The sequence below is a fragment of the Leucopleurus acutus genome (genome assembly GCF_964270905.1).
Source record: "Leucopleurus acutus genome assembly, chromosome: 2".
NCBI lineage: Eukaryota > Metazoa > Chordata > Mammalia > Artiodactyla > Delphinidae > Leucopleurus > Leucopleurus acutus.
Genome location: NC_139143.1, coordinates 189,516,608 through 189,533,682, shown reverse-complemented (window position 1 = coordinate 189,533,682; position 17,075 = coordinate 189,516,608). Strand labels below are relative to the sequence as shown.

Sequence of the window (17,075 nt, the reverse complement as noted above, 5' to 3'; positions counted from 1 at the left end):
CAACTGAAGGCCTTCGGACTCTAACTCGGAAGGTGAGGACCAAATCTGGCCTCTCACTTAAATTGTTTTGGAGACTGACTTTCCAATATCTAAAACTTTGGCCTTTCCCCGGCAGGGGATTGAAGCCGGGCCTTTAGTTTCTCCCTGGGGATTTAAAAACGGGGGGGGTGGCCATGTTGACATCTGAGGCCTCCCCATGTGGGCATTTTATGATCAGAGCTTCTCGGCGGGACGGAGCCTCTACCAGGCTGGGCTGGGCAGCACGGCCAGATGTAATTTGGGGTGAGTTCGGCTCTTCAACCTCAACTTGAGACAGCGGGTTGTTCTGACCTGCCAAGGACACAACCTGTATTGCCCTGGGACGAGGGCTCTAGGGGACAGGCCACATGGAGGTGGGCACAGGACTGGCCCGTCAGACTGACCACCCGGGCGGGCACCGTAACGGCCACTCCCTGGTTTTCCGCAGGCCTGGTGGGTAAAAGCCACAGGCCGAGCCAGTGCGGCCCCAGGGCATCAGGTGCCCACACGGCCCCTGGCCAGGTGGAAAGGCTGGAAAGAAGAATCCACCTGTGGGGTCACCTGGCATGACCCAGACTGCGTGAGGCTGCCGTTAACCGCAGGCTCAGCCTCGCACAGACGCGAGCCAACCCTCCAGCAACAGCCTCCCCGATGACTAGAGCCACCCGTGAAACAGAGCTGATGTTTTGGTCTCTTTTTGCCATAGACCTGTCTCCTTTCTTAATTCAAAACCCATGCAGGCAGAGGCGATGACACGTATTGGACCGCTCAGACCCCAAGAGGCAGCAATTCGCACTGTGGTCCCGTGACAGGTCCAGGGACGGGCAGGGAGACCCGTGGGCCAAGTGCTGGCATTTCTGGAAAGTAAAGTCCTCTCTCCCATGGTACTTGGCATGTTTTGACAACACGGAACGTGGGACTAGTGCCACCAATTTGCTAGCGTGAGGGGCAATCCCAGAGCTGCTGGGGTGTCCCTGTAGAGGGTACGCAGAGGAGAGAGGATGCAGGGACTGACCGCTGTCGCTAGGGCAGCCGCCGTCCCGAGCACTGCACACAGGTTGAGCCGAGTGACCCTCACAGGGAGGCTGTGACTGTCCCAGGGCACCGCAGGGACTCCAAAGCAGGCGTCAGCCCCACACTCTGTGCTCCTGGCCCCAGGCTCACCACCGCCCCCAGGAAACCCCAAGACCCTCAGCCTCCCTCAAATCTGACCATCAGGGAGAGAGAGCTGCACCCCAGCTGCCCTCAGCCTCCCCGCCGCACAAGAGGTCACACACGGTTGCACACCCTCATCAGGCGTGTGCAGGGCCAGGCGGGCACGGCTCCTGTCGACTCTCTTCCCAAGGACCCACTGATTTCGTAGCACTCCCATCCCTTCTTCAAAGAAGGCTAAAAAGCTCCGGAAGGGAGAGAGACTAGCGCACATCTGGTACATCACGTTACTTTCACCTCAAAGTTCTCCAGGGCTACGAACCCAGGAAACCATTACAATTTAGTGGAAATTTTTCTTGTATTTGGAAATCCAATCACTTCCAAGCTCATGGCTGTATTCAAAATGAGGGTTCTGAGCTGTTAATTTCTCTATTAGAACATATCAGGGCTTCCCTGGTGGCGCAGTGGTTAAGAATCTGCCCGCCAATGAAGGGGACGTGGGTTCGATCCCTGGTCCGGGAAGATCCCACATGCCGCACAGCAACTAAGCCCGTGTGCCACAACTACTGAGCCTGCGCTCTAGAGCCCGCGAGCCACAACTACTGAGCCTGTGTGCCGCAACTACTGAAGCCCGCACGCCTAGAGCCCATGCTCCGCAACAAGAGAAGCCACCGCAATGAGAAGCCCGCGCACCGCAACGAAGAGTAGCCCCTGCTTTCAACTAGAGAAAGCCCGCGCGCAACAACGAAGACCCAACGCAGCCAAAAATAAACAAATTAAAAAGAACATATCAAATAAGAGGAAACTAGCCAAATTAATCATAATAACAACGATGCTAACAACAACACCGGCAGCTGTCGGACTGAGGACTTGCCGTGTGCGGGGCCCAACCACCCGGACGCAGGAACCGCTTGTGTGTCGTCATCCCCCAGTGACACAGCGCTGCTCCTCGGCCAGCAAGACTCTGCCGCCCTCTGCCGGGGACCCGCTCGCCCAGCCGGCTGTCTGGGCTCAGCGGCCATGGCTCACGGGCCCAGCCGCTCCGCGGCATGTGGGATCCTCCCGGACCGGGGCGCGAACCCGCGTCCCCTGCATCGGCAGGCGCACTCCCAGCCACCGCGCCCCCAGGGGAGCCCCTGAATGGTCTTTTGCTTGTTGGTTTATTTCTCTCTCCCTCCCTCCACGGCGCCCCTGAGGGTGGGTCCTTGGCCTACCTCTGTGAGCCCCAGGGGAGGGCCGGCCACTGCCTGTGTCTAACAGGCCATGGGCACAGGCCTGGCCCCTGAGAAGGACGGCGTCTGTTCAGACACCCGCCTGCCTCAATGGAAAGGATCCGAAGGCCCCTGTGGCTTCCTTATCCCGCAAACAGCCATTTCTTAGGGTCTTATTGAGATTTTTAGCCTAAGGTGGGAATTCTGGCCAGATCGATCACTGACAACCCGTGATGTAGAAGTTGTCATGGCTCTGCTCCCCAAACCTGGGAGCCCTCAGGATCCCCGTCGGAGCTTTCTTAAAAGCCCAGGCTCCAAGGACACGCCCCCCAACCAACGGAGGGGAGCCCAGGAGTCAGCTTTTATCCAAAGCGCGCCGGTAATTCTGGCCTGAAAACTTCCCTCGGTGGCTGAGAGGTCGGGTCTCACGCTCTGTAACCAGGACGCGGCAGGAAGATGAGAGCCCGCAGGCAAGGGGAGGGGCGGGGACGGGGCTGCTCCCGCAGTGCTCCCGAGGACGGGGGCCGAGCCTCACCAGCGCGCCCGGCCCGCAGCGGCCAGGCTCCGCTCCGCGCTCCCGCAGGCGCACAGCCCTCATGCGCTCCAGCTTGCGCCTGCGCACGGCGTCCCCCTCACGGCCGGCGCCCTGGGGCCGCCGCGTCCCCTGCCACGGGGGCGTGAAGAGCAGGGCGGCCAGCTCACTGTCCACGTCGGCCAGCTTCTGCGCTTGCACCACATTTTTCACTGCTGGAAGGTTCAAAGGGAGGGCCAGAGGTTAAAGGTCAGAGTGTTTCTGTTCTCTAAGCAGCCACGGCTCCACGCCCTCCAGAGCCAAGCCTCAAGCTTTTCATAAACCCTCAAAGGCTGGTAAAGGTGGAAATGACGCACCCTGCCCTCCACGGCATCCCTCCCTTACCAGCCTCTCACATAGAAGGGATTCTGTCTCGGTGCTTAGATACAAATGTATTGGTGCCCACTAGGGGGTCTGCTAGGGGAAAGGTCAGCGTTGCAGAAGCTCAGGCTCTCAGGATTCCCCAGACGCCCTCGCCCAGGACGGCGCCCCTGCTCACCTCCAGCCCCCCCAGCGAGCACCCCCGATGCCCAGCACGCCGTCCAGGCTCTCAGGCACGCTGTCCTGTCAGGTCCTCAAACCCCCGCTGGGTGCGGGTCATCAGGAGGCCCGAGCTCAGATCAGGAATCGGGGGCTCCAGTGAGCTGTGCCCTGAGGCCTCGGGCCAGCCGGGGTGGGTGGAGCCCAGAGCTTCTCCTCTCTGCACCCGGCTGCCTCTGGCTGGCTGGGCCGCTAGAGCACCATCTCCTTCGGGGGCTCTACTCGAAGCCTAGACCCACAGGAAAGCTGTGTAGCCGACAGACAGAAGCCACGATGGGCCAGGCCCCGGCAGGCAGGAGAGCTATTTTCTCCCTCCCACCACTGGCTGTGCCACTGGCATGCACACGTGGCACCTGCCACGTCACAAGCTGGCACGTGAGATTCCCGGACAATCAGTAAACCCAGCACAGGCGGCAGGTGAGAGGGAGCGCCCCAACTTAGCACCTTGTCCTTCCTTCAGGCACCCCCAGAGCCACGGGAAGTGACCGCGAGCCTGAACTCCGCCGGCTGGACCCCACTCCCCGTCCTCGAGTATCTCTGCCTCCTGCTGATGCGCTCCACGTGGTGGTGAAGCAGCTTCCCCTCACTCGCCACCTCTCCTTCCATCACACGTAAACAAGTGCTACTTCCAGGTTCTTCGGGTGCCATGAGATGGTGCAGACGTCTCAAGTGGCCACCCCAAAACAGCACCTTTCGTGTGTCTGGGGTCCAGCTCCATGGGAACGGGAGCTCCAACCCGGATCGGGCTCAAGCAGCCCGAGGCCCCCGGTCCCGAGGGGAGGGGCCAGGCTGGGGGGTGATCAACTGGCTTGTGTGTTCAGACTGCATCACCCCGACCGTGGGGGTGATGGGACCGTGTGGGACCACACTGCTGAAGCCAGGAAGCATCTTGCGAAACTCGGCACAACTTCCCGCTTCCGGAACCTTGCCCGGGGGGTGGAGACATGGCTTCTGGTGGAGTGCCCGGCCCTCTGGTTTTGACCAAAATAGCGATTGGAAGACTGATGACTCCAGAGGCTCTGGATCCCTCAGCAAACCCTCACTGTCACAACTCCCCGCGCTGCCCAGAGGAGCCCCCGACCTGCCGGGCCCCAGGCCGTGGGTTTCACAAATCCTCTAGTACCTGTCCCTGGGCGGGGGCGGGGTGGAGATGGGAGGCACTCCCTGCTCCGTGCTCTCCATCCATCCTCTTGGTGGCCAAAGGGACCAGCTGGGGATGGGGAGGCACTGGCCCCAAAGCAGGAAATCCAGATTCTAGTCCAAGTTCACGACCCTTAACCACACAACTGGCCATGTCACCTGACCTCTGTGTCTCAGTTTTTTCAACATTAAAATGAGGAAGCTGGTCCGGAACAGACTCTCAGCCTGCCGGGCTCACGCAGCGTGGACCCCTTTGAGCATCTGAATGTACCCGGGCCGCTCTCCCGGGGAAGACGTACGAGGACCCATAAAGTTTGGGCTGGAGTTTCAGGGCACTCGTGGGATTCTGGAGACCTTCCAAAATGGCACCAAAGACCTCCCAGTCCTGCCCCCCGCAGCTCTGGAATTCCCACCCAGGGCACAGGTTCAAGACCAACAAAGTCAAGGGCCGTCAACACAAGACGCTCATGGCAGTTTCCAATGCACATGAGATGACCTGCAGCCTCTGGGGCTGCTCCTCAAAGGGCGCCTCCCACTTTCATTCCAATGGTAAGTATTTTACATTCAGGTCTGGGGGGTCATTTGAAAGGGGACGGAAAAACTTCCGTGTTATGCGATATTTTCACAAGCCCAGGTGTTTATCTCCCAAGCTTCTCTTCTCCCCAACATGGGGAGTTTCAAATTAGTTTTTAAAAAACAGCCTATGTTCATCCCGACCTTTTCCTCCCGTCCCCTTCCCCTGGGGAGAAGCAGCTACCCGAAAACAAATGCCACTCCTAGGACTGTAATCTCCACCAAGTAACACCGGCGGCTTCCCCAGGGCCCAGCCTAGAGAGCGCTGGGCTGACGAACGTGGTGACTCGACGTGGCCTGCAGGTCACTGAGCTGGAGGCGGAGCCACGGCTCGGGCCCCCAGATCCAGAGGGCAGGGCCCCACGACACAGGCGCACGCGTGTGCTCCTGCACACGCACACACGTGCACGCACGCACACGCAGCCCCCCGCCTCTCGCTCTGCCCCACCGCCCGCCCACCTCCCCGAGCACAACCCCCAGCCTCCACCCGTAGGCCCCTCGGTCTCTCCACTCACGTCTGGGAGCCCCGGGCGTGAGAAGGCCACCTCCCGAGAAGCCGGTGGCTCCGTCATTCGAGATGACCCGTGACCTGGAAGGTGGCAGTGAGCTGGGACTCCCCACTCTCCGTTCACACAAGTGACCTGAACGAAAAACACCCCCCGCCCCGCACGACACATAAATACCAGCACAGAGTCGATGACACTCGCCCGGATCCCCGCCCACACCCCACTTTCCACTCTCAGGTTGGAGTTCGTTTTGCAGCAGAGAAACGGCGGGTGGGCAGAGGCACGTTTCCTTCGAGCTCCCTGCTCTCCAGGTCCACACTCTCCTCTGTCTGAGCAGCAGTCTGCTTTCCCACCACGAGTCGGGGCTCGAGATGCTCAGGGCAGGTCTCCGGGGGGCGCGGCCCCAGGCTCTGGGATGGTCGCAGACTCTCCTGTCAGGCCCTCGAGTGTCGTGCTGTTCCAAGGCCTTTGTGCCCTTCTGCAAACGTCTGTGCCCAAACACGCCTCGGGGGAGACACCCTGAGAGCCCCGGTACCTGACCGTGAGCCGGGGGTCAGGGCAGCCTGCCCTCCCCAGGAAGGCCCCATGGGAGACCTGCAGATACAGTGGCAGCGGAGCTCCCAGGGGAGCCGTGGTCACACACAGCCAGGATCACGGGGTCAAAGAAAGGAAAGGGGCTCTTGGGATCTCTAAACGATGAATGACCCCGTAAAGCCTCAGAAGAGGCTGGCAAAAAGACAGCATCAAAAAGCTCCCTGAGGGCTGCCCTGGTGGCGCAGTGGTTGAGAGTCCGCCTGCCGATGCAGGGGACACGGGATCGTGCCCCGGTCCGGGAGGATCCCGTGAGCCATGGCCGCTGAGCCTGTGCATCCGGGGCCTGTGCTCTGCAGCAGGAGAGGCCACAGCAGTGAGAGGCCCACGTACAGCAAAAAAAAAAAAAAGCTCGCCTGAGCCGAGGAGCCGCCAAGCACGAGGACGGCCTCTCCCACAGAAAGAGTCACAGGAGACCTGGGCGTGGGTGACGGATGCCTGGATCCGCGGCCTCGCACTTGGCCGCGGCTGTGAATGCAGAGGCGGGGCCCCATCCGGGCAGGCGCCGACCCTGCCTCTGTCACCCTGAAGGCCTGCACAGCATCACCCCACCTGCTGGCCCGCGCCTGCCACTCGCTGCAGAACAACCGGTTTTAAAAAGAAACAAAAGCCACGACACTTTTTTTTTGTTCGAGAACTGCAGAATGTACAGAGGAAAGCACAGTGCTGCCACGTCGTACAAGTGCGCTGCGCGCAGCATCGGTCCTCTGCCTCACAGCCTCCCTGTCTGGGTATCTCAGGCCCCTTTCCGCGAGCTTATCTCTCTCTTGCAGGCAACGTATGAAAATGACAATTTAAGATAACGCATAATGGAGCTAATCTTTCTTCTGAAGATAAGATTTTAAAACCTGGAGTCACTGCACATTTGTGGGCTGGTGAATTAAAAATAAAAATAACCAACACAATCTTGGAAGCAGAATGCTTCTAGCAACTCCCCTCAGTCGTAGGAGCTTTTGAATAATGCCTGCTTCTCACACACAGCTCATTTATTTCTCCAGAACCTAATTGAGTTTTGCCGTTTCCATATTGTCTGTTTTCCAGGCTGCCCGGGATCCTACATTTGTAAACAAGGGAGCAGAAGCCTCAGACCTGGCTTAATGAGCTCCGCGCTCACGCCTGCTGTTCCGTCCCAGCCCCGCCTGCCCCATGCTGTCGGCACAGGTGGAAAGGGCCCATGGGGCTCAAGGTCTAAAATCAGGCTGGGTTGTAAGGAATGGAAAATTCCCCAATAAAATGACAGAGAGGTTTGAGTCCAGAAACCTCAGATGGCTTGGTGTTGTCCCGCTTTCAATCCTTCCTCAGTCCCCTCAAGGGGGTGGAGTGGGCTTGTCACTAGCCCCACGAGGGCTCACACTGGCCTCTGCCCTGAGGCGGGCACAGGCAGGTATGCCCGGCCTAACGTCCCCTGTCCCATCAGGGTCCTCAGTGAAGCCCCCAGAATATCCAGGCAGAACCATCCCAGCCACACCCAGCCCCTGCCCACATGGAAGGAGGACTGGGGCTTTCCTCGGTGTCTCTGACGAGCTGCTCTTGGGACACCATCTGACGTAAGGTCAAGGTGCTCGGCTCTGAACAAGCACGTCCCTCTGCCCCTCTGTTCCCAAGCTGTGTGGTGCGGAAGTTTAGGAAAAGTTCTCTCTTCTCTCCTCCACAATGAGGCAGTGCTATGAGCTGAAACTCCAGATGAAACTCTCTCCCGAAACCAGTCATCTTATTTGAGGATCGTCACAGCGATGCCCCATGGATAGTACCAGAAATAAAATGTGGGCAAGACGGAGACAGCTAATAATACCAAACCCCGACCAGAAATCAGGAACACCAAACAACTGGTGCCAGGGAAGGCTCAGAAGTCAGGAGAAGGCTCAGTGGTCAGGGGAAGGCTCAGTGGTCAGGGGAAGGCTCAGAGGTCAAGAACAGATGCTCAGTGGTCAAGGGCAGATGCTCGGTGGTCAAGGGAAGACGCTCAGCGGTCAAGGGCAGACGCTCAGCGGTCAAGGGCATACTTAGTAGTCAGCTAATGAGAGCTCTTCTGAATTCCTACTGAGTGCTGATGCCCACGACGTGACCACTGTCCTGAGGGGGCTCGTGCCCCAAATGGGAAGAAGAGTAGCCACCCAGGAACAAGGGCAAAGCTGCCAGGGACTCTTACCCACGTTAGCCAAGGTCAGGTGCAGCCGGCCCTTCACCACCGTGTGGACGTTGATGGGCTTGACGCAGCCAAACCTGGTCACGTCTCCACTCACCACCATGGTGTCCTGTTCGTGCTCTGTCGCCACGACCTCAAGCTCATGCGAGACCTGAACGGCTGGGCGCCCTTGGCGGAGGAGGTGCTGCGGAGGAGAAAGGACCGGTCAGAGGGCGGCCGAGGCAGGGGCTATCTGCTTCCGAAAACCCAAGTCCCTGCTGTCGGGTCTTTCCCCCAAATCCTTATTAACAAAGTGCATCCCGGTTCACCCACTGAGCAAACCCCAGGGATGCACAAGGGGGCCTGGCAGCCACCTGCGTGGAGCCCCTCCACACGGAGAAGATGAGAACACGGCACAGAACGAGGGGGGATGCTGAGGAAGCCCAGCTCTGCGTCGGCGGGAGCCCCAAGGAGCCTCCACTGGGCCCCTCAGGATGAAGGTGTGCCTCCAGGCAGGGGGAGGGCACGCCAGGCCCGGGCGGGACACAGGGGGCTTCAGTGTGGCAGAAAGGCAGGCAGCAGGTGCGAGGAGGGGCCGCGGGGCGGACGGAGCTGGGTCAATAGGGTCCTTTCCGACCCCACTCTTCTCTGCTAATCAAGTTTAACCCTTCAGAACCCTCCTGAGCCCAAGAGCGAGTGGGGCCGGCCGGGAGGGAGGGCTGGGCCCCTTCTCCTGCGAGGCCCGGGCACGTCACCAGGCCCCTTGACCGTCACGCGTAAATGGAAGCGTGGGGCCAGGTTCAGGTCCTGCTTCTGGAATTCCGGCCCTGTCCCTCCAGCACTTGTCCTCTGCCTGTCTCTGGGGCGGACACGCCCAGACCAGATCCCTCCTGAGGGTCTGGGGCTTCCAGCTCCGGAGACCCTGCGTGCTCAGCAGCGCGTGTCCACATAACGCCAACACGTTCACGGGCCAGGAGCCTCGGCAGCCAGACGGGGAGAAGACCCCTCCAGAGGGCGGCCAGTCAAGGCAAGGAGCGACGCCCGGCTGCCCCAGGAGCAGTGATGCCAGTAAAAACAGGGCATCGCGTCTCACCCAGGAAACTGCAGAGGTTTTTTTCCCCACCCTGTAAAGGGTGGGAAAGCAGGCGCCTTGGTCATCTTCCGGGAAGAGCGCCGCGCCGGGCCCCTGGGCCCCCTGCCCGAGGCTCCGTATTGGTGCACCCGTGACTTGGAGACGTGGCTTTGGGGCATTCTCATCTGGGGAGAAGATGATGGAGTCAGACCTGGGCTGAAAGCCTGGTCCCGGCATGACCAGGGGCGTCGGCTTCATTGCTGCACACGGGGATCAGGGCAGCAGCCCCAGGGCCGGGCTGAGGACACCGCAGCAGAGCGGGGGTGCAACCGGGCCCCGGCAGCGACCACCGCGAGACCCCAACGATGCTGGCGCTGTCACCGCTCAGGAAATGAGCTGGAGGGGTGAGTCAACATGACCCCAGGATGTTCCCTGCAGCGTGTCCACCAGGACAAGGCGCTTAAATGTCCAACAACGGGGGACAGTGCGACGAGCTGTGATGCGTCTGGAAACGCAGGAAATATCCACAGAAGGCCACGTACGCACCTTGACCGCTCAGGACCTGGACTTACACAAATCTTCCATCTTCTCTACATAGATGTTAAAGTGAAGACTTGCTTATTTTTAGAAAGTAAAATTCCGTTTTATTTAAACCAATTCTGTGTCAGTAAACCTGACAGCACTTGTCGAAGGGGCTCTTCGTGGAGGATGAGATCAAATAACCCCTCCACGCGCTTCGCTCGCCCCTCCCTCCCCTCGCCTCGCCCCGCCCCGCCCCTCCTGCCTTTCACCTCACCCCTCCCTCCCTCCTTCTATTCATCCATTCTCAGCCATGCCCTACCCACGGTGGCCTAGGACTGTGCTGGGGAGGGGTCAGTGGCCATCCCATTCCCACCCTCCATGACATCACTGGCCAGTGTAGGAGACAGACGGGCCATATCCGTGACGACCTTGGGGGGCCTGAGGAATGAGAACACCAGCCGACACCTGCTGAGTCCTCACCAGCTGTGACCCCGCCCCATAGCTCCTTGCACACTGCCCCCCCGGCTCCCTCCACTGTCCTGAGGGCCTCAGCCCCTCAGGGAAGGGCCCCGAGCCCCGGTGGATGGAACAGTTACAGCCCGGGTCAGCTGCCAGAGGAAGGGAGGGACAGAGGAGCAGGCGGCCCCCAGAGGATGGGGGCACGGGGCCGGGGCCACTGCGGTACAGGAGCCACGAGATCCTCGCGGGCTGGGGTGCTGAGGGGCAAGGGGGGACGGGACCAGATCTGCAGGCCTCAGTGACCAGCCGTGCAAGGCTCAGGAAGGGAAACCAAGGGGGCCCGTGGCTGGAGTCCAGAGGGAAATAGCTGTGTGGGATGAAGGAAAAGTGAATGAAGGTCAGAGAGATTCCAGAGATTCCAGAGCTGCAGCTCTCCCCCGTCCACCTCAAGGCAGGGAGGAAAACTCTCGGGACAGCATGCCGGCAAGTGGATGTGGCCCAGTGCCTGGCCCAGCGGCCGCCATGTGACCCCACGTTGACCCTCTGGGGTCCTGGTCACACGAAAGGGAAGGTTTGGGGAGAAACCCTGGGAAGAAAATTGAATTAATGCATGGACTTCAGTTTTAGAATATGAGGAGAATGGGAAGCACAGTTAGAAAACGAATTAGCTTCTGATTCTAGTTAGAATGAGAGAAGCACAATTCAGGGAACTGAGAACAGGCAGCAGGAAACATTTTCCCACCCCATCATTCATTCATCCTGTCCTCCGTCCTGAGGGCACACCTCTGATGGACCAGCCAGGCTCTTGGTGAACAAGCCTGATTCCGAGCTGCTCTCAGGAAACATCCATCCTCACCGTCAAGGGAGCAGAGGTGGCGTCGCCTGGTGGGTCGGTTCACAGGAGGAACTGATAACTGGGCGGATGTACCCTAGCATGATCGAGCTTAGACTCTGTGAACATCCTTTCCTTTGGGGAAGGAGAGGACTCGGCAGTGTCTTTAATTTGTGAACCAAGAAGCCAGGCCCCTGGACAATGCCCAGTGCTGGGCGACGGCCCACACTGCTGGGCGACAGACCTCACAGAAAGGACCGCGGGGAAACGTTACCTTCATCTGAACGGCGGCGGATCCGATGAGAAGCAGGGAGTCTCCGTCCCAGATGTCGATCTGCAGGGTCTGCATGGCCAGGTAGCGGGCGAACCAGCGCTGCTCCCCGGGTCTCAGGAATCCAGGGCCCACCAGGTACTTCAGCTGAAAGCCCGGAGACCCTGTGCAAAGAGGCCCCAGATGCGCCCAGAAGTAATTGGAATCATTTATCACCTTTACACTTGGAGGAGTTTCTGCTCTGGTCATGATGACTAATTTCTGCTTCTGTCAGAGTTACAGCTTAATAAATACATTAATCAAAGCATTATAAAATATCTAAATTAACAACATGAAGAGTGGTGTTCAGAAGACTACATTTCTTTCCAATGTATACAATAAGCTCCTCCCCAAATAAGACTGATGGTTTTTACCAAGTCCTAGTGAAACAGTCTGTGCTGGATAAGGACAGATGCCCCGACGGGCCGGCCAGGGAGTATGACTCTGGGCGCACAGGATTTAGGGAGAAATGCTGTCTACATCTTCTGTTAAAACCGGGTGGTCACCAGATAAAGAAGATGCGGTACATATACACAGTGGAATACTACTCAGCCATAAAAAGAGAATGAAATGATGCCATTTGCAGCAACACGGATGGACCTAGAGATGATCATACTAAGTGAAGTAAGTCAGACAGAGAAAGACAAATATCATATAATATCACTCAAATGTGGAATCTAAAATATGACACCAGTGAACTTATCTTCAAAACAGAAACAGGCTCACAGACACAGAGAACAGACTTTGTGGTTGTCAAGGGGGAGGAGGGTGGGAGAGGGACGGAGTGGGAGTTTGGGGTAGCAGATGCAATCTATTATATACAGAATAGATAAACAACAAGGTCCTAGTGTATAGCACAGGGAACTATAGTCAATATCCTGTGACAAACCGTAATGGAAAAGAATATGAAAAAGAAATGTATATATGTACAACTGAATCACTTTGCTGTACAGCAGAAATTAACACAACATTGTAAATCAACTCTACTCCAATAAAATTTTTTAGAAACCGGGGTATTCACACACAGGCGCATGGAGAGCTCAAACTGAGACGGAGCTCAGCACACGGTGCCTAGGTCACCCCGATGCCTCCCGCCCCCAACGCGCCCAGGAGCCCCACAGAAGCACAGGCCTCTCCAAGGGCGCTCCTGGTGCCAGGCTTATCACTACGAGACAGGAGCCGGACTGCGGCCCCCGCCTTCACCTTTGCGGAGTGGCATCACCATTAATCCTAAATTGGCAAAGATGCCATTGAAATCACCATTAGTTAAAGTGCAGGGACAGCAATGCAGGGGAAACACACTGAGAACAACATTTCCGCCCTTTCCGTCAATAACATAACAGTATTTACGTGGCCCCGCTGAGCAGAACGCTAACCCCAGGGAGGAAGGCGGACGTTTGCTCGGCAGCCCAAGCGGCCCCGGGCAGGCTGAGACCCTCGCCCCGTGGGTGCCCACACGGCGCCCTCTCCGCTGTCCTCAAGGCCAGGACAGTGCGGTCGGCAGGAGCAGTGAAGCAGGTCCAGACGGGACCCAGCTCAGGGCGCGGGGGGAGGGCCCCCAGTGGGCCCAGGGGACACAGAGCAAGGACCGGCGGGGTCCTGGCTCCCGCCATGGCTGGAGTGCTGACAGAAGCGCCCTCCAGGATGGAGGGGCAGGCAGCAGCAGCACAGAGACCACGGGAGGGGCTGGAGTGACGCTGCACACGGCAGGCCAGGCCCCAGCGTCCCAAGTCACAGGGCTCGGCCAAGGTCACACGCCACCCCGGCCCCCAACGGCCAGATCTGAGAAGTAAGCGGCCTGCGGCACCTGATCAGTCTCCCGACACCCACGGTGAGGCTGGCTCATCCAGGCGCAGTGAGGACTGGAATGAGGACCGGGGAATGAGGAAGGTCGAGCTCGCAGCACCGACAGCAGCGCCCACCTGCTGGGTCCCGCTGGGCTGCAAGGAAGGGGCAGCGGCGGCACCGGCCTCTGATGTGGGTCAGACCAACGGCTCCAGGTGCACACGGACGTGACCGTGTGGGGCGACCCCCAAATGACACCCGCAAACACCCTTCCCTGGGCGCCCTGCACACTCACCCCCAACACCTCCAGTCCCACAGAGCCTCCACCCGGACTTGCACTCGCGCCTGAATGCAGTAGGTCCCAGCTGGACCCCGCGTCTTCCTCCCCAGCCAGCTCCCCCTTGCGTCACCCCAGAGTGCCGCCCAGCACCGCGTCCTCCCGATGCCCTGGCTGGGCTCCATCACCACCACATCCCGTTTCAGCTGCCGGGTCCCCTCAATACGACCATTAATTCACACGCGGCAAATGTTCCGGGCCCTGTGTGGGGTCGTGTGGCAGAACAGTATGGACAGGGTCTTTGCCCTGATGGAGCTCACGGTCTCGGGGGGACACTTTGAGCCCAAAGCTGACAGTGTGCTGAGTGTCGCACACGGGGGCCATCCTGGTCTGGGCACAGTCCAAGGCCCCTCATGCTGGACCCTCCCAATTCCTCCCCACTGTAGGCTCGGACCCCTTTGCTCCTGTCTGGCTAAGACAACTGACTCCTCGGTGGCCTTCCCTGAGGTCCAGACCCCCCACAGTCCATCCCATGGCACTGCCAAAGCGTCCACAAAAGGAATCCTGCATCGTCTCCATCCCACTCAAAAACCTGCAGTGGTGCTGACCACTGACTCCTGGGGGTAGTGGTACCACCCTACAGGGTCTGCCCAGGCTCCCCAGCTTACCTCCCTCACCCCTTCACAGACACCGCCCAGCCCAGCCGGGGTCCCTGCTGCACCTCAGTCCTGCCCCACCGCCACGGCCAGGTCTGGCAGATGCTCTGCCTCCAGCTGGACGGTCCTCCCCCACCCCTCTTCTCAACCTCCACCCCTCCTTCATGACAAACACCTCCTGCTCCGTGAAGGTAGCCACGACTCCTGTGATGACAAACACTTTATAACACTACAGTCTACAACGCGTGATGAATGCGTAACAGCTTGGAGTATCTATGCACCAAATAACAAAGCAGAAATCCAGAGACGTAAGAAGAAACAGATGAAAACACAATGACAAGGGAGACCAAACAACCGCTTTCCTTTCAAGGCAGGTCAAGTGGACCATAAATAAGTAAGGATACAGAAGACCAGACCAGCTAATCCATAAGGCAGAGTGTACGCATACACATACAACATGGTACCCCAATAACAGAGAATATATCTTTTCAAGTATATTTGGAACATTAATAAAAATTTACTGTCTATTTCACCACAAAGAAAACCTAAATACGCTCCTTAAAGTAGAAATATTACAAATAATATTCTCTGATCACAATCCAACAAACTAGAAATTGGAAAAAATTTTTCAAAGCAATTCACTTATTCTTAAATAATTCTGTGTCAAACGGAAAACACGATCAAAACAGATTTTTTAGAATAATAATAATGAAAATACTACTTATCAGAATCACCAAAACATAAAGCAATAATCAAAGGAAAATTCATAGCCTTCAATACTTTATATCAACAAGAACAAAAGAATTAAAATAAATGAATTAAGCAACTCAAACAAATTAGGAAAATAACAGTAGAGAACACCAAAAAGAAAGCAGAAGGGGGGTAATAATAAAGGGAAATGCAAAATCTAACTGATTAAAAAACAAGAAAATAGCGAAACCTATTTAAGGTACACTTATGTGCCTTCAGAAGACAGGGAAGCAGAAATGAGCAGATGGGAAGACATCCCTGTTCCTGGGCAGGTCCCCTCCTGTCCTGCAAGGGCAGTTCCCCTCTCAGTCATCTGTGAACTTCTCCAGAACCCCAGATAGAGCCTAACAAGTTCACATAGAAAACTAAACCAGCAAGAACGTCTGGAGAACGGTGCAAAAAAGAATAGCATAACACCTCTGATCAAAGAGCACGACCTTCGTGTGTAAACAGACAGTCTCATGAACTACAGCCCACAGGCCAACCCAGCTGAGAGCTAAGAATGGCTTTTACATTTCTAAGGGTTGTGAAAAACAAAAGTCAAAAAAAGAAGAAAATGATTACAGAGAGATCGTATGTGAACCCAGAAAGTCTAAAATATTTATGACCTGGCCCTTAACAGAAATCCATTTGCCAACCTCTACTCTAGTGGAACGAGCGAGAAAATCCAGAATGACACCCAAGTAATACAAAAAAGTCTGCTGTCTGCTAAGGGTGGATCTCAAGTCACTGGGGAAAAAGACAAACGTTTTAAGAAATAGTACTGGGTCAGATGGATAGACATTTGGAAAAAGATAAAACTGATCCAAGTCTGCCCTCACACAGCAGGATAAACTACATAGAGATCAGAAATCTAAACGTAAAAAATGAAACCGGTAAGTCCTAGGAGAAACCATGCACGAACCTCTTGCTGAGCTAGGGGAAGACAAAGCCTTTGCATCTGTGACTCAAGAATCTAGAAGCAATAAAAGACTGACACATTAGACTACACGGATGTAACACCTTTACATAGCAAAACCCATCCTAAGCAAAGCAAAAAGACAAACGACAAAGTGGGAAGCATATTTGCAATGTATATCACAGGCAACAGCTAATCTTCCTAACACAGTTCCCAAAACAGAGGACAAAACAGATGAAAAATCCGATAGAGAAATGGAAAAAGATATGAATAGAAGTTTGCAGACAGAGACAAAAGATGCTCAACTTCACTCATCACAAGAGAAATGCACATTAAAACTTCACTAAGATCTATCTCACATCAATCAGAATGTAACAGCCTATTTTGCGGAGGAGGCCAAAAGATCTCAGGCTAACAGAGAGGAGGTGGTGCTGTCTATCAACACCACTGAAGCCTTTTATCCTATAATCCCACTGCCAGCAATCTGCCCTAAAACATACCTCCATACACAGAAAACACGAGAAACACAAGGTTACTCATTGCTGCATTACCTGAAATAGCAGAACGCTGGAAAGACCCAAACCTCCATCAGTAGGATGACGGTTAAATAAACCACAGAACATGCACCCAATGTAGGACGATGTAGCTGTAAAAACAATGCAGACGGTTTCCACATGGAGTGGAACTCGGGATGGAAAGTTAACTGAAAATAGCACAGTGAAAAAGTGTATTTGGTATGCCACCTACTGAATAAGAAAAAACAAAAAATAAAAACGTAAATATTTGCTTAAGCCAGAAGCTAGAAACCTGGTCACCTCCAGACCGGTGAGCAGGTGGGGGCTGTCTAGAGGCGTGAGGGTCGAAGGGAACCTTGAGTGCTCATTCAGCTACGGTTTTATGTTTGGGGCCACGTAAATATTCCAATCGAAAAGGAAAGAAGGCAAATATGAAATTGAAAACAAACTGAAACCAACAAATTTGACTGAACATCAAATAGGCAACATAACTCCATAGAGAAAAGAATGAACACAAGGGCTTTGGGCCACACTCACTCACGCTACATCCTCGGTGGGACACAACCCAAGAC

General features: G+C 56.2%; 1 protein-coding gene across 1 annotated transcript in view; it reads right to left on the bottom strand.

Moving 5' to 3' along the window:
* The window catches only part of NPHP4 (nephrocystin 4), a gene marked incomplete at both ends in the record, with an annotated part of 125,357 nt that overhangs the window by 10,462 nt on the left and 97,820 nt on the right, over window positions 1-17,075 (bottom strand). Inside the window, 4 exons of the mRNA XM_082833172.1 lie at window positions 2,917-3,125; window positions 5,721-5,846; window positions 8,452-8,632; window positions 11,587-11,747. Coding sequence (XP_082689298.1) covers window positions 2,917-3,125; window positions 5,721-5,846; window positions 8,452-8,632; window positions 11,587-11,747 — 677 coding nt within the window. The remainder of the gene's footprint in view (window positions 1-2,916; window positions 3,126-5,720; window positions 5,847-8,451; window positions 8,633-11,586; window positions 11,748-17,075) is intronic.